The sequence below is a fragment of the Mustela nigripes genome, chromosome 8 (genome assembly GCF_022355385.1).
Source record: "Mustela nigripes isolate SB6536 chromosome 8, MUSNIG.SB6536, whole genome shotgun sequence".
NCBI lineage: Eukaryota > Metazoa > Chordata > Mammalia > Carnivora > Mustelidae > Mustela > Mustela nigripes.
The window spans coordinates 19,384,266-19,409,950 of NC_081564.1; the positions used below are offsets into that span (position 1 = coordinate 19,384,266).

Below are 25,685 nucleotides of genomic sequence, written 5' to 3' on the forward strand. Positions count from 1 at the left end.
TGTGGACAAAGGCGCAAGGGTCAATCGGGGCCCAATCGCAGCGCGGAGGAGCCGCCAAGAGGCGCTCTCGGCCAGGGTCCCGCCCCTTGGTATCCCCTCGCCGGCCATCCACCCAACCCAGCCCTGTAGCCCGGCAGCCCCGGGCTCCGCGATCGAACCCGCAGTGTGGGCGGCAGCCCCGCGCCAGCTGCTTTCCCCACCCTACCTACGGGCGCGCGGTGGGGAGGCCTCAGGATTATGCTCCTCCAGCGTATACCGCCCCCTAGATTTTCCCAGCGCTGGCGCGTGTGGATGACGTCCAGGGGCGCGCCCGTGACGTCAGAGGGTCATGGCGTCCGCGGCGTTGGAACCCTGGCAGGCTGCGGCTCCGCGAAGGAAAAGACGCTCAGCGGAGCGGCGACCGCGGGGCAGGGAGGTGGCCCTGCGGGACCTGGAGGCCCAGCCTGAGGTGGACTGCGGAGTTGTGCTGCGTCGCATCCGGGAGGCCGGGTGAGTGCGGGCTGGGCCCTGGGACCGAGCCTCAGTCTCGGCATCTGTAAAGTGGGCAGAACCTCAAATCCTTAGGGTTATTGTGCGGATTTAACGGAGGGAGCAGCTTATTACAGACTGAATTGTAATAAAGGTTGTTGTTCCTTTTATTGCCCTCATCTCCGAGACCTCAGTTTTTTCATCTGAGAGACGAACCTGGAAACAGTACATATATAGGCTTGTTTTGACGATTTAGTGAATTAGTTAATGTAACCCATTTGGAAAGTAAATGCATAAACCACGGTGCCTGGTGCGGGGTAAGCGTAGTACCAGCGTTTGGGATTAATATTATACTAGTTGGTTATTATTATTGCTAGCGCTGGGGAGGAACACCAACTTGATTACCATCCTCTTGATTATCATCATTAGTTAATCGAGGAGCTGCTGTGCCTGCCACTGGCGTAAGCATTTTACACACTTTACTAGTTTGAGTATCTGGGCCAGCTAGGATCCTGAGAGGGCTGAGTCTTAGAGACACAGATAATGTTTGGAACCAGATTTCAAGTCCTTGTCTCTGGGACTCCAGAACCGGTGCTACAATGCTCTTCATCATTAGGGCATATCCCAGTCCCTCATTCCTCCATGCTTTGCTGTGCACCTTATGGCTTAGAACAGTGCCTAACACAGAGGAATGAATGTTACCTATTTTTGTTATTATTGTTGTCTTTATTCATTTGCAGTCCTTTAAGGACGCAGTAATTAGCAGTATTTGTTAGTTATTCAGATCAACAGCTGAAGGACGATCCCAACGGAGAGAAATTAGACCAATTTTATGTTCTCCTCTCCCCCAGAATTAAGGTCAAGAGACAGGGATGACTCAGAGGTTAACAATGAATTAAAGAAGTTGGCTGCCCAACCGACTGAGCCTGAGTAGAAAGCACAGTGACTTTGTAGGAACTTAAAAGATATCTGTGTAATGGAACATGCCCACAAATTTGGAAAACCTGTAAGGCATTTTCCACACATACTGCATTGTTATTCTTCCTCAGCTTCTTCAGTATCCCCAGTAACTCCCTGCTTCCTGTACCCCTAAGTGTGATGCAGTGTCCAGTGCTGTAAGTAGAGAGGAGCCCAGCACCTTACATGCTGTTCTGTGCATGCGCTCACCAGTTTTCAAAGCTCTTCCTTAGCCTCTGTGAGGAACGTGAGGGCAGTCTCTAGCACAGATTTTTGCAGTACTGTGTACTTTCTGAGTCCCCTGAACAATGGCGTATGGCTTATCAGTTTAAATATAGTTTTGTTTTGCAAAACTTTTTTCTTATGATAACTTTTAAGATTACTCTCTTAGCAACTTCCGAGTTTGCAATACAGTGTTATTAACTAGAATCGCCATGTTATACATTACATCCTGTGACTTATTTAATCCCTGTATGTTTGTACCTTTGGATCCCTGTCACCTATTTCATACCCGTCCCCCTGTATCTTTAAGCTCAGTTTTTTTAAGATGCCATATAAAAGTGATGTCACACACTATTTGTCTTTGACTTATTTCACTTAGCATCATGACCTCAGGGTCCATCCATGTTGTTGCAAATGGAAAGATTTGCATTTCTCTCTTTTTAAAAAATTTTTATTTATTTATTTGGCAGAGAGAGATCACAAGTAGGCAGAGAGGCAGGCAGAGAGAGAGGAAGGGAAGCAGGCTCCCCGCTGAGCAGAGAGCCCGATTCGGGGCTCCATCCCAGGACCCTGAGACCATGACCCGAGCCAAAGGCAGAGGCTTGAACCCACTGAGCCACCCAGGTTCCCCTCACATCTTCTTTATCGATTCATCCCTCCATAGACATGTAGGTTGTCCTCATATCTTAGCTATTATAAATAATGCTGCAATGAACATGGGGGTTCGTATATCTTTTCAGATATGTGTTTTTGTTTTCTTTGGATAAATGGCCAGAAGAGAAATTGCTAGTTTGTAGGGTAGTTCTATTTTTAATTTTTTAAGGAGGCTGCATATTGTTTTCCACCATGATTGCACCTACTTGCATTCCCACCAACCCTGCACCAGGGTTCCCTTTCCTCCCCATCCTTGCTAACATCTGCGATTTCTCCTCTTTTTGATACTAACCCTTCTAACCAGTATGAGGCGATATCTCATTGTTGTTTTGATTTGCATTTCCCTGATGATTAATGATGTTGAACATCGTTTCACGTACCTGTTGGTTCTCTGTATGTCTTCCCTGAATAATGTCCATTTGGGTAATCTTTCCACTTTTTAATCATCTTGTTTTTTGTTTTTAATTGAGTTGTATGAGTTCTTTATATATATTGGATATTAATCTTTTATAAGATACATGCTTTACAAATCTTTTCTTAGAGCCGGTAGGTTGCCTGTTTCTTTTTTTGGTGATTTTCCTTGCTGGGCAGGAGATTTTTGGTTTTGATGTAGTTTCTCTTATTTATTTTTGCTTTTTCTTTGCTTTGGCTTTTGGAATGTGATCCCAAAAAATCATTACCAGGACCCATGTCAAGCAGCTTTTCCCTTATGTTTTATGCCAGGAGCTTTATAGTTTCAGGTCTTATATTCAAGTCTTTAATCCATTTTGAGATAATTTTTGTGTATAATGTAAGACACGTGGTGCGGTTTTGTTCTTTCCCATGTGGCTGCCCGGTTATCCCAGCAATGTTTATTAAAGAGATTGTTCTTTTCCCTTTGTATATTCTTGGCTCCTTTGTTATAAGATGCTGGACCATAGATGTGTGGGTTTACTTCTGAGCGCTCTCTTCTGTTCTGGTTTGTAACAGAGTTTGAAATCTGGGAGCATGATGCCTCCAGCTTTGTTCTTTCTTAAGATTGCTTTGGCTATTCAGTCTTTTGTGGTTCCATACAAACTTTAAAGATTCTCTGTCTTACGTTAGTGAAAAATGTCATTGGAAAATTTTTTTTTTTTTTGGTCATTGGAATTTTGATAGAAATTGTATTGAATCTCTAGATGGCTTTGGGTTGTATAGACAGTTTAACATTATGAATTATTCTAATCCATGAGCATGGAATGTCTTTCCATTTACTTTTGTTATCTTCAGTTTCTTTCCTTAATGTCTTGTAGTTTTCAGTATATAGGCTTTCATCTCCTTGGTTAAATTTATCTCTAAGTATCTTGGGTTTTTTGATGCAGTTGTGAATGTGATTTTTTTTAAATTTATTTTTCTGATAGTTTCTTATCAGTGTATAAAAATGCAACAGATTTTTATGTACTTTTTATCCTGCAACTTTACTGAATTCATTTATTTTAATAGTTTTTTGGTGTTGTCTTTAGGGTTTTCTACATGTAATATCATGTCATCTGAAAATAGTGAACTTTACTTCTTCCTTTCAATTTGGATGTCTTTTATTTATTTATTTTTCTTGTGTGATTGGTCTGGCTAGGATTTCCAGTATTCCAGTTGACCCTTGGCCAGCATGGGTTTGAACTGTGTGGTTCACTTAATACATGGGGTTTTTGTTGTTGTTGTTGTTTTTTGTTTGTTTTTTTGAGTAAATACAGACTTTGTTTTAACTGTATTGTCCTTTCGGATTTTCTTTTCTTTTCTTTTCAAATTTTTGTTTAAATTCTAGTTAACATACAGGGCAATATTGGTTTCAGGAGAATTGAGTGATTCATCACATTTAAACACTAGTGCTCATCATAACCTGTGCTTTCCTTATCCCCATCACCCATCTAGTCCATTCCCTGCTCAGCTTCCCTCCATCTACCGTTTGTTCTCTTATCATTAAGAGTCTCATTAAGTGACCTCTATCTCATTTAATTTAAGAACTATTTTAAAAAACTATTTAAAAAACTTTTTAAAAAGTTTAAAAATAAAAGCTATTCTAAGAGTAAATATTCATATTATCCTCAGAGTTTGGGAAACACAGGCACAAAAGAGGTTAAGTAGGAACGCCTGCGTGGCCCAGTCAGTTAAGCATCTCCCTTTGGCTCAAGTCCTAATCCCAGAGTCCTGGGATCGAGCCCCTTGTTGGGCTCCCTGCTCAGCGGAGAGTCTGCTTCTCCCTCTCCCATTATCCCTCCCCCTGCTTGTGATCACTCTCTCTTGCTCCCTCTCTCAAATAAGTAAATAAAATTTTTAAAAAGTCACTTGCTTAACATCATAGTAAATATTAGAACCAGATACAGACCTGAGTGTGACTCTGAAGTCTGCATTCTCTCTTTTATGTTTACCAAATATATACATAACCCTCAGAATATTGTAGATTATGTTACTTTAGCCTTTCTCAAAACACTGAGCTTCAGAAGATGCTGTAATTCCGGGCTCCTGGCTGGCTCCGTTAGTGGAGCATGTGACTCTTGATCTCAGGGTTCTGAGTTTGACCCACATTAGGGGTACAACTTACTTAATTAAAAAAAAAAAAAAAAAAGATGCTGTAATTGTGCTTATTTTCTTTTTCCTTTTGACCCCTTCAGCCGTTTCTCCCACTTCCAACCGCCTACCTCTGGCAGTTACCCATCTGTTCTGTGAGCTCAGTTTTTTGTTTGGTTTGGTTTAAGGTTCCACATGTAAGTTATTTCTAGTGTTTGTCTTTCTGTCTGGCCTGATTTACTCAGCATAATGCCTTCAAGATCACCATTGCAAATGGAAAGATTTCATCCTTTATTATGGCTGAGTAGGATTCCACTGTGTGTATCAACCACAGTTTCATTATCCATTCATCTGCTGGTGGCATTTAGGTTGTTTCTTTATTTTCACTGTTGTAAATAATCCTGCAGTGTACACAGGGGTGAATATATCTTCTTGAGTTCGTGTTTTCATTTCCTTCAGGTACTCAGAAGGGGAATTGCTGGATCCTATGGTAGTTCTATTTTTAATTTTTTTGAGGATCTTCTATACTGTTTTTCACAGTCGCTGTGATGAAGTTCTAGAACCTAGGTGAGGTTTGATGGGCTGAGGTCCGGAGCCGATGACCAAGAAAGAATTCTTGAGACATCTTTGGTGCAAAATGGTGGTTTATTAAAGCACGGGGACAGGACCCGTGGGCAGGAAGAGCTGCGGCTGCCTGGGGTTGTGAGGGATGGCATGTTATGTACCCTGCGGTTGGGGGAAGGTGAGGGGAAGGGAAAAAAAAAATCAGTGGATTTTTCATATGCTAAAGAGGGCCTACAAGGTGTCAGGATGTCCCAGGCCTGCTGGAGGCCTTGCCCTTGCTGCTGGATCAATGTTGTCTTTAGATCAGCCATTAACATTAAGATAGTTGGGAGACTTTCTGGTGCGGTGTCACAATCCTGCTATCAATCGTCTTTGTTAGTGAGATTTAGGACATTTGTAAGCCAAGGGAGACTCCTGTCTGGCAGTACTGTGAGCTCTGCAAGCTAACTATTTGCTTATTGTTCATGGCAGTCAGGGCTGCCTGAGGGATGCTACACAAATGACAGAGGGGGAGCGGATGGAGAGGGGGGTGCAAGGCGCCAGCTTTTGCTTTGTCTTCAGCCAGCCCCATGCTCCCTCATCAGCTGCACCAACTTATACTCCCACTAACAGTGCACAAGGGTTTTTCTCTTCTCCACATCTTCACCAAAGCTTGTATTTCTTGTCTTTTTGTTAATGGCCATTCTAACACGTGTGAAGTGGTGTCTCATTGTGGCTTTTATTTGCATTTCCCTGATGATTAATGGTGTTGAGCATCTTTTCATGTTCGTGTTGACCATCTGTATGTCTTCTTTAGAAAAATGTCTATTTGGATCTGCCCATTTTAAAATTAGATTGCTTGTGGGGGTTTTTTTGTTTATTTGTTTTTTGCTATTGAGTTGCCTGAGTTCTTTCTATTTTGGCTTATTTTAACCCCTTATCAGATACATGATTTGCAAATGTTTTCCCATACAATAGGTTGCTTTTTTATTTTGTGGATGGTTTCCTTGCTGGTCAGAAGCTTTTTAGTTTGGTGTAGTCCCACATGTTTTTTGTTGTTGCTGCTGTTTTTACCTTGGGTATCAGGTTAAAAAAATCACTGCCAAGACCTTTGTCAAGTAGCTTTTCCCTGTGTTTTCTGCTCAGAGTTTTATGGTTTCAGGTCTTATACTCAGGTCTTGAATCCATTTTGAGTTAATTTTTGTGTATGGCGTAAGATAGTGGTGCAGTTTCATTCTTTTGCATGTGGCTGTTTGGTTTTTCCCAGCACCTCTGGTGAAAGAGACTCTTCTTTCCCCCTTGTATATTCTTGGCTCCTTGTCGAAAGGTAGTGAGCCATAGATATGTGTGTTTGCTTCTGGACTCTCTCTCCTGTTCTGGTAAGCTGCACGTCTGTTTCTGTGCCAATATTAGATTGTTTTGATTACTCTAGCTTTGTAATAGACTGAAATCAGCAAGTATGGTGCCTTTAGTGTGTGTCTTCTTTCTCTAGATTGCTCTGGCTATTCGGAGTCTTTTGTGGCATCATGTAAATTTTTGGATCCTTTGTTCTATTTCTGTGAAAATGCAGTTAGAATTTTGATAGAAATTACATTGAATCTGTAGATGGCTTGGGGAAGTTTAGGCACTTTAACACTATTCTTCTAATCCATGAACAAGGAGTGTTTTTCCATTTACATATGTTGTCTTCAGTTTCTTTCCTTAACGTCTTATAGTATATAGGCTTTCACCTACTTGAAGTTTATTCCTGGGTATTTTATTATTTTTGGTGCAACTTCAAGTGGGATCATCTTCCTAATTTCTTTTTCTGGTGTTCATTATTAGCATATGGAAACTCAACACATTTTTGTATATTGATATTGTATCCTGTACCTTTACTGAATCCATTTATTGGTGTCAACAGTTTTTCAGTGTAGTCTTTAAAGTTTTCCTTATATACTTGTCATCTGTAAATAGTGACCATTTTACTTCTTTCTTTTATTTATTTTTCTTACATAATTGCTCTGCCTAGGATTTCTAATCCTGTGTTGAATAAAAGTGGCGAGGAAGGATCAGGAAAATTCCTAATCTTAGAGGCTCTTAGAGGAAATAGTAATAGTTTAAACTTTTCACTATTGGATGTGATGTTACCTCTGGGCTTGTCATATATGGCCTTTATTATGTTGAGGTATGTTCCCGCTATACCAACTCTGTTAAGAAATTTTATCATAAAAGGATATTAAATTTTGTCAAAATCTTTCTCTGCATCTCTCAAGATGATCACATGATTTTTATTCTTCATTTCTTTTTTTAACTTTTTAAAAAAGATTTTATTTATTCGAGAGAGAGAGCCAGCATGAGTTAGGGGGAGGGACAGCTGGAGAGGGAGAAACAGGCCCCCTACTGAGCAGGGAGCCTGACGCAGGGCCCAATTCCAGGACCCCAGGATCATGACATGACCTGAGTCCAAGGCAGGCGCCCAACCAACTGAGGCATCCAGGCGCTGCTGTTCTTCATTTTGTTAACATGGTGTATCACCTTGATTGATGTGCCCATGTGAACCATCTTTGCATTCCTGGAATAAATCCCACTTGATCATGGTGTATGATCCTTTCAGCATATTTGTGAATTTGGTTTGTTAGTATTTTGTTGAATATTTTTGCATCTATGTTCGTCAGGGATATTGGCCTATAATTTTCTTTTCTTGGGGTGTCATTGTCTGGTTTTGGTATCAGGGTAATGTTGGCTTCAGCAAATGAGTTTGGGAGATTTCACTTCTCTTTTTTGGAAAAGTTTTAGAAGGATTGATATGATTTGTTAAAAGCATCTCGTCTTGGGTGCCTGGGTGACTCAGTGGGTTAAGCCTCTGCCTTCAGCTCAGGTCATGATCTCAGGGTCCTGGGATCAAGCCCCACATTGGGCTCTTTGCTCAGCAGGGAGTCTGCTTTACCCCACCCCCTTCTTCCTGTCTCTCTGCCTACTTGTGATCTGTCAAATAAATAAAATCTTAAAAAAAAAAAAAAGCATCTGGTCTTGGAACTTGGTTTTTTGGGAGGTTTTAAATTGCTGATATGATGAGCACTGGGTGCTTTATGTAAGTGTTGAATCACTAAATTCTATTCCTGAAACTAATACTATACTGCGTATGTAAACTGGCTAGGATCCATTCATTCATTCATTCATTCATTCATATGAGAGAGAGAGAGAGAGACAGTACGAGCAGGAGGGGCAGAGGGAGAGGGAGGAGAGTCTCAAGCAGACTCCATGCTGAGCTTGGACCCTGACTCAGGGCTCAGTCTCATGACCCTGAGCCGAAACCAAGTGTTAGACGCTCAACCACCTGAGCCACCCAGGCACCCCAACTAACTAGAATTTAAATAAAAACTTGAAGCATAAAAATAAATATATTTCTGATTGAGTTTGTCCAAATTGTTGCTGTGTGCTGTTCACAGCAGTTCTTTGTGCCTTTGTATTTTTGAGGTGTCATAACATCTCCATCATTTCTGATTTTAAGTCACCTCTTTTTTTTTTCTTGTAGCTAAGGCTTTTTTTTTCTTGTGCGTGTAGCTAAGGCTTTTTCAATTTGTGTGTGTGTGTGTATGTGTTTTGGTGGTGTTTGCATTTATTTATTTGAGAGAGAGCAAGCACATGCACACAGCGGGAGAAGCAGAGTGGGAGAGAGAATCCCTAGCTAACTTCACACTGAGTGCAGAGTCTGACACTGGGCGCTGTCTCAAGACCCTGAGATCATGACCTGAGCCAAGAACAGCACTTAGGCACTTAACCAACTGAGCCAGCCACACAGGCACCCTGATCGTTTCTCTTTTTTTGTCCCTCTTTCATTTATTTGTGTTCTGATCTTTGTTATTTCCCTCCTTTTACTTTGGGCTTAGTTTGTTCTTTTTCTAGATTACAAGGTGTCACAATGGGGCATGCATTTGTGACTTTTCTCTTGCTTCTTTTTTTTTTTTTTTTTAAAGATTTATTTATTTATTTGACAGAGAGAAATCACAAGTAGATGGAGAGGCAGGCAAAGAGAGAGAGAGAGGGAAGCAGGCTCCCTGCTGAGCAGAGAGCCCGATGCGGGACTCGATCCCAGGACCCTGAGATCATGACCTGAGCCGAAGGCAGCGGCTTAACCCACTGAGCCACCCAGGCGCCCCTCTCTTGCTTCTTGAGGCAGGCCTGTATCACTGTAAACTTCCCTCTTAGAACCACTTTTGCTGCGTCTCACAAATGTTGGTATGTTTTTAAACAGCACTGAATTCTGTTTTGTCTGATTATAGCTCTTCCAGCTCTGTCTTGATTCCCACTTGCACAGAACATCTTTTCTGTCCCTTCACTTTTGGTCTATGTTGTCCTTATGTCTAAAGTGAGTCTTTTGTGGACAGCACATGGATGGGTATTGTGTTTTCAGCCACTGTATGTCTTTCGATCAGTTCATGGAGTTTGTTTCAGATCACATCACTGTTGACTGTGTTCTGCTTAAGGTTTGCATAAGCCAGTTGACTTAAATAAAGAAAGCCCAGACACTGGATTCATGTCTCCTTTCACTTTCACCTTGGAATTATTTATAATTATTATTTATAATAACAAAGACCTATTTGAGTCCCCACTTTGTGCAAAGCCCAATGCTCTGTGTTTACCCATTTGCTCCCTTCTGCAAGCCTGCTCGATAGGGCGATTCTTTCCCACATTCTAGAGGCCAGGAAACCAAAGCTCAGAGAGGTGCACTCTGTGCATCTAGAAACTGTATGGAGCTCGGTGTCTGTGCTCAGCCATGGCGTGGACCAAGGAGGATACAGAAGAGACGCCGAGGGGTCCTTGGGAATCACGATGTCCTCTGGCAAGCCTTCTGTCCTCTCTGAACACCGGCCTACTGGTCTGCTTTGGACATGCTCACTGTGGATCCTCCTCCGGCCACTCCAGGGCCACGCTGGGTGCTCTGGGAGCGCTGTGTGGGAGAGCACTCCATCCCTGCATCCAGCTTGTGGTCTGGAGAAGGGTCCCTGAGGGGGCGGCCTGGGGAAGGTTGGGGAATGACCATGCCTTTTTCTTTTAATAGGAAGGACCTGCTTCTGTCTGATTTCTGGAGTCTGGCACTAGGTGGGTACCAGATGGCCGAGGCTGGGGGTGGAAGGTGTGGGAGGAGGGCCTGAATGTGGGCAAAGAAAGGAGTCCAGTCCATATTTGGTGCTGTTTTTCTTCACAGAGCTGGGTTCTAATTCTGACTTCCTGCTCACAGCCGTGTGTCTTGGCACTTACTAGCCCTGACCCTCCGTTTCTGTGTCTGTGAAAGGGAAGTGACAGCGTGCATATCCTGTGGTGTAATTTTGGGGATTAAATGAGGCTGTTTGGTTAAGTGGTTAGGACAGTGTTTGCCTGGGCCTGGGGGCGGGGGGGCATCAGCGTCTGCTGCCACTGTCATTGCTGAAATTTACTCTTCATGCACTCTTTGCCTCAACATGGCCACATAGACCTGTCCCTAAACAGTCTGTGGGCACGTAAATGCTAATATGGGGAGGGAATGTATAGCCGTTAGTATTTTTATGGAGGGACAGTTAGTTTGTTTCCTTTGGTTTTTTGTTTGTTTTTTTTTTTTTTTTAGTTCTTATGCATAACTCTTCGATGAGCACCTTTTTGTGTAAAACTCTTACCAAATTTAGGATGATCCTCTCAGGACATACTCCCAGAAGTGGACTTACTCAGTGACAGGCAGTGACCAGCTTGATATCTGCTGTCCAGTGTTTTCCTAAAAACTTCCACCAGGACTTTCAGCAGCAAGGACTGAAAGAGCCAGTTCTGCCCGCAGCCTTTCCAAGCCGGGGGACTATTTTTAAGGTAGTTTTGCTAGTAAGTGAAAATCGGCACCTGACTGTGGCAACACAGTTGTTTTGTGTACAGATTTGTTCAAATAAATTCAGTATCAGTATAATAAAATGAGAGACAAGATAACTCACTGCTATATGAGAATATTTAAACAGAATATTTTTTTTTAGACTCCAAAAGCCCCAGCCTTTTTTTTCTTTGAAGTTTTTACACATTAAATATTCCTATTCCCAGCCTTTTGTAGTGTGATTTTGAGAGCTCTTTTTCTAGGTTGTTATAATAAAAAAAAAGCAGGTATTTCAGAACATAACCCGCATTTACCTCTAACTTATTAACTTATTAAGATACCTCTTAATAAGTTAGACACGGTTCACATTAGAATTTTGGGTGGAAACCGTGCCCATAAATGAAGCCTATTTTTTACTGGAAAGTTCTCTGGGGTTGCAGGCTTGGGGGTGCACAGGGACTCGGGACAGCCTGTGGTGCTGGTGGGCCTGGCCCTACCTCTCAGGCATGTTGGGGAGTGAGTCCCACGGCCTTTTCCTTGAGAAGCTGAATGAAGCCTTTCCCAACTTGCTCCTTTTCTCCCCAGGTCTGTGGACTTATGTGATGGACTTAGTTCACAGGGTCAGAGCACGCCCTCTGACTGTGTTCCGGGGCTTGCTCTTTCAGAAACCATCAACAGTTGTCTTACAAAACATCTGGAACAACTGAAGGTCCCTGAGGGGACTCTTTCGGAAGCTCTCAGAAACCTGCATCTTGACTCCTCGCCAAATGAGTCTGCTGTGACACCTGGCTTCATCACAGGGGAGAACCAAGTCCCAGGAACCTGCTGTTGGAAGTGTGTATGTTATGGCATTGGAAACTTTGCCACCTGCGTCATAGCTAGACACCAGCTCACATTTCTGCTTCTCTTCCTGGAAAAGTGCCAGGTACATTTTTAGATTCTTGTTGATCACTCCGTCCCTTGGTCTTGCACACGGTCTGCACACAGATCTTTGGGTTGACAGAACCCATTATCCCCTTCTGCAGATCCCCAGGAGGCACTGCTGGGTGTATGACCCTCTGTTTAGCCAGCTAGAAATTGCAGTTCTGAAGAGCCTTGGTGTGACTGTTCTCAGTGAGAACGAGGTGAGTCTTGGGGAAGGGGAGCAGGAGGGCTGTGTGACTGCTGACCACAGGTGTGTGTGACTGCTGAGGCTGTGCCCCATGGAGGCACCTGCTCTGCATTAGCCATCATTCCCTCCTTCCTTCTGCTCATGTGCCTTCCCGGCGCCTGTCACAGGGGACCTGGCAGTGACCCAACATTGTGGCCTCGGTGGTGCCCATCACAAAAACACCAAATGGCACAAATGGCATGGACTGAAACCTGTTATTATTTGCCAAATTCTGGTGAGAATCCCATGTCCAGGAACCTCTGGTAATTTCCTAAGTTGGTACTTACTGTTGGTGTTAAAAAATAAAGGGGTACCTAGTATCAGTGCCTCAAAGGAGGGCTTTCTGGTTGTGATTTACCCTGTCTTAGGGGAGATCAGAGAAGGGGAGAGTATATCTCTCTTTGCATGGTAGCCCAGTCACACCCAATAGCATCTGGCTGGGAGCTGTGGGTAGATCTTCTGCCCCGGAGGTGAAACTGTGAGATGCAGAGCAAGATCACCTCAGCAGCAGGGCCTGAAGCCAGTGAGGTACACACCCCTGCAAGCCACTTTGCGTTGCTGGGGTGATTACAGAGTAGGCATTTGATCCCTTTCCATCTTCCAAAATGGCTCATTTATTACAAAGCCCGAAAATCAAGCCCTGCTGAGACAAGAGAATCCTTCACTGATGTTGGTGAGGCCCTGAAACCCTGCCACTCCATTCATGCCGTCTTCTTTTCTGGGTGCCTGCTCTGTGCCAGGCATGGACTTTGCGGGGATGCCAGGCTAGATGTAGTCCTAGCCTCCAGGGAGCCCAGGGTCCCCTCAAGGTTTATGGCCTGTAAACAAATATGGGTGAGCAGAACAGAGAGGGAAAAGCACTCTGCGCCACTTGAGGGGTTCGAGGAAGGTTTCCTGGGTTGGCGCTGGGATTGCAGGCCCACCGGGAGTTGGCTGGACGGCCCCAGGCAGGCTCCTGCCTGTTTGTGTTGAACAGAACGGAGGAGAGTACAGAGCAGAGAGGCCAGGGCAGGCAGGGCCTGTGTCCCTGCCATGGGTACGACTGTGGAGCTACGGTCCCCAGGAGGGGCTGTTGTGTCCCCCAGCGGACATATGGAAGGGACTGTGATAGGCATCTGCATAAAGGGACCCAGGAGGCCCAGAGGCTGACCATGCACAGTCCATGGGGACAGTAACTGTTGCCACCCCTCCTGCCCTTGCTGTCACAGACCCAAGAAGCCCCTCTGCTGATCCAGAGCTTTCTGTTTGTGAGACACACCTCTCTTCAGTAAACACAGGTTCTTTCTGGACCTCACGATTTCCCGACTTTGAGGCCCACTTCATCTCTCGATTTCTGTTAGGCCACACGATAACCTGACTGTTTGCAAAGGAAGGGGTTTGTTTCCTTATGGTTTCGACTTGTCTCGCAGCTCCTGGTTTTCTCCAGAGGTGCTGCTGTCACGGATGTAGACGTCAGTCTAAGGCGTGTGGCCTGGCTTGGTACACAGGTCTGTTGTGAAACACATACAGAAGGGTGGCTGACCTGTGTCCCTCACCCCATGCACTGTGATTACGTTGTGGTGAGATAGCTCAGCTCTTCACAGACCTGCCCTGTGCCCCTGCCACAACCTCCCGGGAAGAGCGGAGGGGCTCACACTGCACGTACCGTCCCCGCAGGAAGGAAGACGGAGCATCCACGGCGAGCCCACCATCTTCTACATGCCCCACTGCGGCACAGCCCTGTACAACAACCTTTTGTGCAGTAACTGGTCAGTGGAATCCCTTGCCAAGATGCTCATCATTGGCAACAGCTTCAGAGGACTCGAGGAGAGGTGAGCGCAAGCGCACAGAAGTCCTGTCAGGCTGTGGCGGGGGCTTTCCTGGGGGGGCTTTCCTGACAGACCTGCGCGCGGGAAACCAGCATGTTAGGGACACCAACCCCGAGTAAAGCTGCAGAGTTAAGGAGGTCTGCTTGCTAAGAATTCCTCCCTTCCCTTAAGGTGCAGAAGTGTTTTTAAAAGTGGGAGGGATGCCTGGGTGGCTTAGTCGGTTGGGCATCTGCTTTCGGCTCAGGTCATGATCCCAGGGTCCTGGGATTGAGTCCCACATTGGGCTCCTTCCTCGGCAGGAAGCCTGCTTCTCCTTCTGCCTGCTGCTCCCCATGCTTGTGCTCTTGTGCTTCTTGCTTTCTCTCCAACAAATAAATCAAGTCTTAAAAAAAACAAAAGTGGTGGAAACCATTTCCTCTCAGCTGTACATGCCTTAGGTGTCCACTGTCACTCCTCCCCTCACAAAAGGGGTGGTTGGTTATGGGACATTCACCTTTTCTACGGATTATTGACCTTACTCCATGTTTCCCTCCTTTTAATTTTTATTTATTTATTTATTTATTTTTTAAAAGATTTTATTTATTTGACAGAGAGAAATCACAAGTAGATGGAGAGGCAGGCAGAGAGAGGAGAGGAAGGGAAGCAGGCTCCCTGCTGAGCAGAGAGCCCGACGCGGGACTCGATCCCAGGACCCTGAGATCATGACCTGAGCCGAAGGCAGCGGCTTAACCCACTGAGCCACCCAGGCGCCCCTCCCCTCCTTTTTAAAATGTTTGCTATCTTTAAGCTACTTTGCATTTCTATAATGTCTTAAGTTAGATAAAACCACTCCCATATCTCCTAATCATGCTGGGCTTGTTTTTTTTTTTTTTTTTTTTTTTTAATTTCCAGATTGCTGGCAAGGATTCTACAGAAAAATTACGCCTACATCGCAAAGGTATCTATGTAAATGAAGGAACTAGGGTGAAAAAGGGTGTGAAAACAGACCATTTCCCTGTTAATTGTGAATTCTGCCTTTGTGCATGTGGGCGGAGCTCATGAGGGACTCACTGAGGGCACAGTGAAGTTACTGTACTCCACGAGCTTTCTCAGCAGCTCTGTGTTCCAGAAAGCAAGGACCTGTCCTTCACTCTCAGTGTCAGTCCCACACACTCACCGCCCTTGGAGCTTCCAGTCCGTCACAGACAGGCTTAAGTCAACATGTTCTAGTCCTCGTTTTTTTTTTTAAAGGGTAACCTGGGGGTGACTGATAAATGGCACCCGGAAGTGTGGGGTTTACTGTGACCATCAGGTTCGTGTATTTTACATTTGAATTTTCCTGCTCAGGTTTTAAAAGGACTGGAGGAGCTTGAGCTGCCTGAGACTTCACAGTACATGGACGTATTTAACGATACCTCCATCCACTGGTTCCCTGTACAGAAGCTACGACGACTCCCCACAGACACTTGGGCTTTCCGGGAAGAACCAGACTACCAGGACTGTGAGGACCTTGAAATCATCAGGAACAAGAGAAGAGCTCCCTCAGCTGCTGACCAGAACTTGCCCTGGCAGGGCAGCTGTCCCCAGAGATGACAGGGAGGGTGGCCGTGTGGGGAGCACCCTTCTTTGTGGTGGGCCAGACTCGAGAGCCCAGAAAATACACAGTGTGGTTCTCCTCAGCAGAGGACATGCCACGGAAGGGCTCAGTGTAAAGACTGACACGCCTTAGCATTAGCATTAGGTTTTGTCATTTCTTGCTGACCTGACCAGGGATATCCGTGGATGGAGAGTAACTATTTCAGAGGCAGTTTAAAATCCCGTTTATTCATGACCATGTCTCCTCTCGGGTGCAAGGTCCAGCCTTCCCCCTCTACTTGGCCATGTCGATCAGGCTCTGCAGGGAGGTGGGCACCCAGGTCTTCTCACCCTGGACAAACACCACTCCCCGGTCGATGTAGATGACGATGCGGCCAAAGGTGTAGAGCTGCTTCCCTTCGTGTCGCTTCCCGATGACTGGCATGAAAACAATGTTGTGCTCCTCAGCCTTGGTCTCAATGAGGTCCTTAAAGTTCATGGGCACAGAGCTGGCAGCCACGCCGATGCCCCGCTGGGCCATGTTCTCAGCCTCCCGTCGCTCCTGCATGGCCTCGTACTGGAAGTCCTTCCTCCGCTCCGTGTGCGTGAGGTAGGCTATATTCTCCCGTGCTCCGGGCTGCATGTAGGCACCTGGGAGAGCCAGAGGGGAGAGGGGTGAGGAGTGGGGTTCCAACCTCACAGGCAGCTGGGCCTCAGAGACACAAAGCACTAAGGCAGATGGCAAGCACCTTCAGCAAGTTTAGACAACAACCTGCAAGCATACTTGGTCTGAAGGTTTCTGGCTAATGTGTAGCAACCAGAGAGATGATTAACATGAATTCCTGCACAAGACTGATCCTTCTAGGGCTGGACACTTTGACAACACATGGCCTAGCCTAGTTCTGTTTTTAGCTTCTCCATAGAGGCTACAGCCCTGGAAGAATTTAGAATGCATTTGGGGAACTCAAATAGATGTTGAAGGACAGTACAGGGCCACAATGTCCAGTGCTAAGGGAAATGGATGGGACCAGCTCTAGGAGGTGGCCGAAGCCAGGGTGGCCGAGGGAAAGTTTCTGGAGAGTATGAAAAGGATCGGGATGGGATGACCCACTGAGGGGCCCAGATGAGAGTGATCTGAGAAGTCTATCTGCCTCATTCAGCAGAGTATATGTTCTGTGAACATTCTCTTCATGTAACAGGCTCAAAGGACTAAAGATTCAGAAAACAAATTACAGTCCCACCGGCCACTGTAGCTGTGTGACCTTGAACAAGCTCTTGGCCTTATGGAGCTTGTCTGTGAAGCAGGGTTGGCCTGGGTACCATGGGGGCCTTTGTGTTGGGATGAGAGCATAGTGACTCACCTGGTCAGAAGCTGGGATAGGTATGAAGGGGACAGTCACCTGCCTACTTCTGAGACAACAAAGATACCACCTGCAAAGTGCTGTACAGACCAGGGCTCACTTCACCCCTCTAGGTTTTTAAGAACCTCTAGAAGTAGGCATTATGACTGTTCCACAAGTAAATAAAATAGGCCAGGTGAGGAGAGGCAACTTCTAGGTGTCAGGCTGTTCCACTCAAAGAGCACACTGAGCTCTTCACAGGCATGCCAGCAAACCCGGAAGGTGGCTCTAGAGGCAGGCTCCCCCCCAGTATGAATTTGGCTGCAGTGAGACTCCGGTCAGGGCCCTGTGCCCCTCCCAGGGCTGGCAGAGATGGGCAAGGGGTCTGGTGGGGAAGAGTCCATGTTGGAGCAGACAGCTCACAGGCACCCGAAAACTCTTGCTTCTGTGTCATTTATGTGTTCAGAAACGGTGCTTGGAACCAGGAGCCCTCAAGTGGAATCCTCACTCACCAACATTGGAGGACACAGCCCTATTCATGATGTCCAATGCTTCATTAAATTTGTCCTTGACAGATGGGTGTGCCAGCACTTGGTCTGAGAACATGGACTTCCAACCCAGGTACCACTTGGTGATCTCCTCATAATTTGGGCTGTTACTGAGCCAAGAGCACAGCACCTGCCAAAAAGAAACAAATCGGACATCTGCATCCACAATGGTGGCACATGGGAGCAAAGCTTCCTGTTTGTTTTGATCGTGGTCCTACAAGGAGATGTGTGGAGTTTACAAGGGCTGAACAGAAGCTTTCAGAGTATGACTCCCCACGTGACTCCAAGAATTTGGAGTCCGTTTGCCAGCTAAGCTCCCTTGAATGTAAACTCACCAAACCTCAGCCCCTAAATGACAACAGGGCTGTGATGGTCCCCCACAAAGGTGTGGTGTGAGGAGTGGAGAGAACCACATGAAATGCTTCGCATCTGGCTCATGGCATATGTTCAGTAAGTGGTGGCTGCTGGGATTACTGCTTATTTTTGTCCTGTGTGATAGCTTTTGACAGTTACCCAGGGATCAAGCCCCTGCAGTCTGACCTGGGCAGGAAATTAAGTGTAATCTTCCCTACCTCCATTCCACTCCCCTGCCCCCCCCCCCCCGGAAGCTGCCCCAAAACCACAGCAGAGCAGGCTATACCTGAAGCCACTTGGGGAAGAAGTGCTTCTCGAGCAGCCCTACCAGGCTAGACACAGAGATCATGCCTTCCCAGTCGATGACCCAGTAAAACGCATCCATGTGCTGCTGGTGGGGGTTAATGACCAATTCCCCAAGACACATCCCTGCAAAAGCAACCCAGGCTTTAAGGCAGAGTCCCAGAAGCACAGAGCAAAATCCTTATCAGAAAACACTGGCCTAAATTTGCTTTTATCCATCAGTTTTAAGTCCCTGACATGCCAGTTCTTGAAAACCCTTTTCATCTCTAACCCAGAAACAATAAATACATATTTAAAATCAAATGCCTCAGAAATCTCAGAACACCGATGCCTAGCATGTTATGAGAAGCCCAAACTAGACCAAGACTAGACCTGCTGTCTTCAGGATCCCAGGTATGTTTATATGCCACCTCTGTGCACAAAATGGCACTTCCTGTGGTGAGCGGTACCGCGTTCTTGGCTTTCTCCTTGAGCTCCAAGCCCCTGTTTTAAGAAGCATGGATCCTTTACCGCTGACCACAGAAACCAGGGCACCAAAGCTACTGGACCTAATGCCCCTTCCCCATATCCTCACCCAGCTTGGGCACAATGTTCTTGACCATGAACGCTTCCCAGGAGCCTGGGGTGAAGACGTCTTTCCAGGGCTGGAGGATGAGCTTGGCAGAGGAGTCGCTGGGGTGCCACTTCTGCAAGGCACTGGATAGCTTGCTGCGGATGGGGGAGTAAAGGGGCTCCAGGCGCGCTTGCATGAGGGGCAGCCACGGGTGGACCCAGGAGTGGATGGGCACAGTGTCTGTCAGCGGGTTCCAGTTTTCCACCTACAGAAGGTGTGGGACAAAACAGCAGTTCCAGCTGCACCATGCAGCCCACATGCCTCTGCACAACCAAACCACTATCACTAGGGCAATTGCATGGAAGCTCTGAAATGGCACAAATTCTGCTTGCATTAGACCAACAGAAAATGAATTCCCTGTTTAAACAGAGGAATCTGTACGGGGTAACGTGCCAACAAAAGGGCTGGAGTTACCCACAGGACAATCACCGTGTCAGCAGATTCTGTTCATTCTAGGCCTTCTGATGGCACTGAGGGAGTGAAGGGCCCCTGGTTACGCCAGCGGTCCCCCATGACTTGGGGCTCTACCTCTTTCTGCAGCTTGGGGAAGATGAGCTGGTCCAGGATGTTATCTAAGATCCACACGGGAATAATGTGCACCCAGCTGTCCAAAAAGTCCACCATCGGGTCACAGTTTCTTGGTTGCCACTGGGTGACAATACTTCGAACAAAAGGCATCCAGACTTCCCATATCAGCCTGTGGGAGAAAGGCAGCGGGCAGACTAACTGCACAGACAGGTTTCAAAGCAGACTAAGTACATCACCACCAACTCTCCAGAATAAGAAAGAAAGAGGCACAGAAACGAGCACAGTAAACCACTGGGCCAGTCCCCATCCTGGTCAGACCTGCACCAGCCTCATTCCCCCTCACCCAGCCACCACCTGCTCATCCACAGGGTCTGGGCCGCCCTGCCAGTACCTGCCTGCCTGGCAGGGCTGCTATGGGGTCACAAGGGTCCCCTCTCCAGGGATGGCCTGCCTTCCCGCTGGAGCTGTGTGTGCAGCTGGATGACTCACCTCATGGGTCACAGCTCAAATGTCACCTCCTCTTGGATACCTCTGCTTCCAACTATTCCCACCACCCCAAACGGGCGTGTCCTTTCTGTTCATCATCCCTGGCCTTGTCTGTCTGCTGCTTTATCCTCCATTTGCATTTCACACTCCCTGCAGGCTGAGGCTGTCTACCTCAACCCCATGGCAAGCCCGGCGCCCGGCCTGTGCATGATGTGCACAGGCGCAGGGTGGATGAATGCACAAGAAACCCCTGGAGCAGGGCCACTCTCTGCCCTTCCCAGTGGCCTCTTCCTCCTGGTTCCTACGTGAATACCTGTGAAAGGCGTCTGCCGAGAGGTCCTGCCCACCATGGGATAAGAGCTGGTCATTCTCCAGGAGACTCTTCCACTTGGAGATGACTTCGGTGCCGTACGTGCAGTCCTGGAGAGAGACGCAGCCGTGAAGCAGCCACCCTGCCCTGTGTGGCCTCTCTAGGCCCAGGCCCCTGCCAGCCCCCCACCCCCCACCGCGGGCAGGAGCAGAAAGGCAAATCTTGCCAGCCACTCACCTTCAGCGGGTCCCACTCCTTGAAGTACTCCTTCATGAGTGGGTAGACAATGGCCACGGCCAGGTCCACGCGGTCAGACATCCTGTACTCCTCGTAGTACTTGTCTTGCAGGGTCTCAAAGACACGGGCGCACTCGTCTAGGGTGAGGGGGTCGCTGCAGCCGGGCTGCAGACGCCGCTCGCACTCCTCCACCATCTCGAGGACCTTGCTGAGGTTGGCAATGACCCGCTCCTCATGCTCTAGGACCTCCGACATCTTCTCCAGCTCATGTGACAGGTTGACCACCATGTCCCGCTCGTACTGCAGCTGCCGGTCGCTCTGGATGATCTCCTGCTCTGTGAGGTCGATGAGCAGCTGCAGGTTGTGCTCCAGCTCAGGCAGTGCGAAGCCCGGGGTCTTGGCCTCTTTGCCAGGCTGTGGAGGCTGCTGGGACTGCAGTGGCAGCCCGTCATCAGGGACGTTGTGCTTGTGGCTAATCTGGCTGTAGCTGTAGTAGACCTTTTGCTCCCGGCCGGTCATGTCGATGACCTGGGAGGCAGCGGCGGGGTAGGGGATAAGGGAGGGGGGTCAGCACATGCCATCCCTGCCCTGTGAGAGCACACCTCGGAAGGGCAGGATGCAGGTGTGCACGAGCCCTGCTATGGCAGAGCCAGGGGGTGGGGGAATCCCTGCAGAAGGGTCAAGAGAGGGGTCAAGAGATGGGACCAAGGGTCAAGAGATGAGCACTTCCAGACATGTCCCTCAGGAGCACACTACTCAGCTGAGAAGAAAATCTAGGTCTATGGCAAGGGAGAGGCTGCACTGACTGAAGCTGGTAATGAAACAGCTAATGTGGTAAAACGGTCACGCTATGGTATAAGAAAAATGCGTTATTTAGGCAAAGAGACCTAGAAAGACATGCATCGAGGTGTTAAAACTGGTCATCCATTGGAAGGAAGGAAAATAATATTTTTGCTACTGTGTTTTCTAATTGCCTAAATGGTACCACATGCTGCTCTGTGGTAAGAAGTTGTTTTTTGATTTAGAAACAAAATGAAACACGAGAAAACAATGACTGGACAAGGCAACTTAGAAAAGGAGCATTTCAAGAAAACAGGAAAAGTGGACTATAAAGCGTACTGAGACACAGCCATCCATCAGCCCTGGAAGTAAAAGTGTCAGCCAAGAACCATGTGCATTAGAATCAGGGGGAAAAAAATAAACACAGAACTTCCCAGGCCCTGTCTGTACATACCGACTGCAAATCTCTGGCTAGGAGCTGTGTAGCTGCGAGGCTTCCCAGTCCTCCCTGCCGGGAATCTGATGCACAACACCCCGACAGCTGAGAACACCTCTCTCTTTCTCTCTCTCACACTCATACATACACACACACACACTGTCCTACACCAGACTACAACAGACAACTGTCACCCTTATTCTCTGGCTACCTAGGGGAGTAACAGAAAACCCAGGACTATGTGCATGTAACAGCAGCTAAAAATTGAATCAATTTTTAAAACGGAAAATACTGGTATGCCCCAAGGACGCTCTCTGGCACTTTTAGTCACAGCCTGAGTTAGTGCACCCTTTCAAGTATTCAAGAGCTTTAAAAAGCTTCCTATTTTTAACCTGGTGATTCAATTTCTAAGAATCTATCCTTAGTAAATGTCTGAAATACAGCCAAAGCTTTATATACAGGATAGCTCCAAACCAAACCAGAAAACAGCTAAAGGTCCAGTCACACAGGTAGGACCAAATAATCTAGTACTTCATTCTCTGGAACTACACACTCACTAAAAAACCATCTTCACACTGCATTTATAATCATGGAAATGTTATTAAGCTCATGGCCTGTGCTTCAGGAGGAAGGGGTCACTGTCTGTCTCCCGTATCATGAGTGCACCATCAGGAGTGCCCCGCCCTTGGAATGCAGAAGCTCTCCCTGGGCATGGGAGTGCAGGGAATGGGAGCACACCACTGCCCAGTGAGGAAAAAAAAGAAAAGTGTGGACAGAAGATCCAACATGACCTGAGAGAATGTTCAGTGACTGACCTGACTTGTGTGTGGGATACTTGTGTTTCCCAGGGCCCATCCTGGACCAGAACCAAGGTCTCCCTTACCTTAACCTGAGAAAGCTCCTTCTGGGGGGCAGCGAGCTTCTTACTAATCCTGCCCTTGGCCTTCAACTCTTCCACTGTCTTGTAGGAGTATTTGGGCTTCTTCTTGCTTCCGCTGGGGTCTTTCCTCCATTGGCTCAGCTCCTTCTGAAACTCCTAAAGCAGAGGGAGGTCGTCAAACAACAAAGGCCGCTTTTTACAGCAGGTGAGGCTGCAGAGACCACTTACAGATAGGCCTTCCTTCCTCGGCTGTGTTATTCTGTGCCAGTACTAAGGAAGGGTGTTAGAGATTTGCTAGGTGTGCTCTTAGATTTACACAAGGTTCTGTGCTAAGCAGTGTGTGTGCATGATACTAAACCATCTCCTGAGACTCCCCAACACCCAGATTCTCTTACAAATGAGAGGGTTCAGAAAGCAGGTACCCCAACTAGAAAGAGGAACACCCAGACAAAGGCCCCACTTACAGCGCATCTACTGTGGGCTGGCACTACATTAGTTTTAAATTCACCTTGTGTAAAACTTAGAGAACAATATAAAGGATTTTTTTTTTAAGTATACAAATCCTTGCTTTTTTTTTTTTAAGATTTTATTTACTTATTTGACAGAGAAAGACAGCAAGAGAAAGAACAAACATTAGGAGTAGCAGAGGGAGAAGCAGGCTTCCCAATGAACAAGGAGCCTAATGCAGGACTCAATCCCAGGACCCAGGAAGCTGAAGGCAGATGCTTAACAACTGAGCCACCCGGGCACCCCCAAAACCTTGGTTCTAATTTAAAATGAAGGTAGATAAGCAGGATCCTGAGTCTTAAAGCGAAGATACCTTTTGAAAAGAAAATTTTTCTGTAGGAAGATCTGCAGTAGAGAAGACAACTTGGTCTGAGGGCAGTGGAGTCCAGCCCACAGAAGTGGGTTTTATGCTTGTCATTCTGTTTTCCTCACACTGGTTTAAGACTCTTACTTTTTTCCCTAAAAACAATCTAGACTTCCACTTCAGGAAAATCCAAAGATCAAGCACTACTGAGCCCACATTTACAGCAACAGTTGCCTAGAGCTGAAGAGAAGCCACCCCTTTAGACAGCCAGGCCCTCGCCTGTCCAGCTCAGGCCCCGCCACTCCTCCCTGCCTCACACCTGGCTCACCTACTCGTGTCTGCCATGGGCCTGGGGCACCTGCCGCCCAGAAGCCCCCACTTGGAGCAGTCACCCCCATTCAATCACACATTAGCAGAAGGAGAGGCTCGGTGACAAGAACAGTGACCACATGCATCTGCAGAGTCCTGCTTTCCCCCGTAAATGCAAAGGGGCAAGTCCTCTCGGTCAGGAGAGCCGGCCCCACTGTTGCTGGAGCAGAGTGACACCCAGCTTCCGGCGGGCTCCATGCCACGTGAGACAAAAGCTCCCGCCATAGCCGTCTCCGCGGCCTCTCTGCCATTAGGCTCGGAGTTTTGTGCTCAGCCTCCTCTAACTGGCCCCACACCTGTTGCCTTCTGCCATGTGTCCGCAGATGGTGTCCTTGCCCAGGAGAGCTTCCCTGATCACCCTATATAAGTAGGTCACCCCCACCCCCAATTACTTCCTACACTGGCACGTCTCAGCGCACCCTGCTCTCATTAACCACACTGCAGCTGCTTCCTGGCTCTGGGCTCTAAACTACTCCTCGCGGTATAGCCCGCTGCCAGCACAGAGCCCGACACAGAGATGTGAGGTGTGCCAAAGACACCTGAAGGCTGATGGGACGAATGAACGAATGCACAAACCAACCACGGTCAGAAATGGCAGGCACCACCCGCCCGTGACTCCCAACTTCTGGTTACCTCTTCTGCTTCTTCTTCGGAATCAACCACAGGGAAGTCTTGCAGGGACTGAGTGGTCCGCTCTGAGCCATAAGCTCCCACAGCACCTTTTCCCTTTCTCTGCTTGGCTTCGATGGGGTTAATGATACCTGACAAATTTCAGGAAAAGATAAACAACTTCAGATCACAGCAATTCCTGTATTTGGACAAGCCACTCGGTGGACCCGCCCTTCCTTAGTCCTGGCACAGAATAACACAGCCGAGGAAGGCAGGCCTGTCTCTGCCCCTGGAAGAAGTTCAGGTTCCGTGGGATTTGGAATTGCTAAGCATGTATGGGGCTCACAACAGGCTGCTGACATTAGGTTATTTATGCCCTAAATACAGATTTTTCATTTCCACTTAGATTCTTTTGCTTGTTTTGGTATACTGGGAGAAAAGAGAACTGTTCATATGTAACTGGGAACTCTGGAATGTCAAATTCTATAGTTTGGAGGAGGGCTCTGGTGAGATGAGTGAATCAGTCAGAGTTTATTGACTGCATGAAGGGAAGTGATGTGAGACCCCCTCCTTTTCACTCGGTAGCTCAGGTCTCCCAGACTTCAGCTGCTCTGCAGCACCTGGAAGCCTTGGAAATAACTGTCTTCTAAGCATTTAGAGACAGGACTACGGTGTTTCAGTGAGGACTGCCCACCTGCCCCTCCACCTAGTTCTGGAGCAATCTCGATTTAGGAAAGTCCCTCATTCTCTTTCCAGGTCACCAACTCCAGCTCCACAGAGGTTCTCGGACTTTCGCTACACCTAATGTGTTCAACGCATACCCTGGGTGGAATTTGCATTATGGGCACTACTACTGTTTGCAGCCACTTGGTGACGACTCATGGGAAACAAGTCAAGGAGAGAGCAAGGTTCCATGGGAAGAAAACAAGTGCTCAGTCTGTGTGGCTTCGGTATCAAGGAGCCAGGGATGTGTGAGCAAAAATAGGTGGACGAGGCCTGGAGACAGAGGAGACCGGGCTGAGCATGGATGGGAGGCTCCAATGCGGATTTGCTCAGCCAGGTTTCTGAGCTCTAGGACTGAAAAAGCCACACACGGTGTTTCACTGCTATTCCTGAAAAACAAATAACCTGAGCAGGGATGGCAAGCTCCTGTGTCTCCAGGGCCGAGGACAACTTGTGCTGGGAAGTGTGCCGGGACAGAAGACAACAGGGAGTGGTGGAGCACTGTCCTTGGCAGCTAAGACCCACTCCTACCAGGCAAAATCAGAAATCTTAAGTAAAATTATCTTATTTATAAATACTGGCAACAAACTCGTTTGTTAACAAACACTGGACAGGTCCAAAAGAAGCCTATCAGTTTGAGCCCTGTCTGAGCGTTTTTCTATAA

General features: G+C 47.2%; 3 protein-coding genes across 5 annotated transcripts in view; 1 reads left to right on the plus strand and 2 right to left on the minus strand.

Moving 5' to 3' along the window:
* HPS4 (HPS4 biogenesis of lysosomal organelles complex 3 subunit 2) overlaps positions 1 to 289 on the minus strand; it is a 23,748-nt gene extending 23,459 nt beyond the window's left edge. Inside the window, exon 1 of one of the 2 annotated variants that reach the window (XM_059408706.1) lies at positions 206 to 289. The gene's annotated coding sequence lies outside the window, so the exon portion shown is untranslated. The remainder of the gene's footprint in view (positions 1 to 205) is intronic. The other variant, XM_059408707.1, reaches the window with a different exon arrangement.
* On the plus strand, positions 259 to 15,950 carry SRRD (SRR1 domain containing). The gene is made up of 7 exons (XM_059408708.1): positions 259 to 489; positions 10,412 to 10,452; positions 11,848 to 12,107; positions 12,208 to 12,306; positions 13,989 to 14,143; positions 15,032 to 15,077; positions 15,467 to 15,950. The coding sequence occupies exons 1-7, from the start codon at positions 329 to 331 to the stop codon at positions 15,710 to 15,712; spliced, it is 1,008 nt and encodes a 335-aa protein (XP_059264691.1). The 5' UTR covers positions 259 to 328; the 3' UTR covers positions 15,713 to 15,950.
* TFIP11 (tuftelin interacting protein 11) overlaps positions 15,923 to 25,685 on the minus strand; it is a 14,708-nt gene continuing 4,945 nt past the window's right edge. For both annotated transcript variants that reach the window (XM_059408705.1, XM_059408704.1), the window contains exons 5-13: positions 24,323 to 24,450; positions 22,513 to 22,665; positions 20,414 to 20,941; positions 20,180 to 20,286; positions 19,381 to 19,549; positions 18,814 to 19,057; positions 18,223 to 18,365; positions 17,547 to 17,712; positions 15,923 to 16,345 (exon numbers count right to left, since the gene is read on the minus strand). In XM_059408705.1, coding sequence (XP_059264688.1) covers positions 15,990 to 16,345; positions 17,547 to 17,712; positions 18,223 to 18,365; positions 18,814 to 19,057; positions 19,381 to 19,549; positions 20,180 to 20,286; positions 20,414 to 20,941; positions 22,513 to 22,665; positions 24,323 to 24,450 — 1,994 coding nt within the window. In that variant the 3' untranslated portion in view covers positions 15,923 to 15,989. The remainder of the gene's footprint in view (positions 16,346 to 17,546; positions 17,713 to 18,222; positions 18,366 to 18,813; positions 19,058 to 19,380; positions 19,550 to 20,179; positions 20,287 to 20,413; positions 20,942 to 22,512; positions 22,666 to 24,322; positions 24,451 to 25,685) is intronic.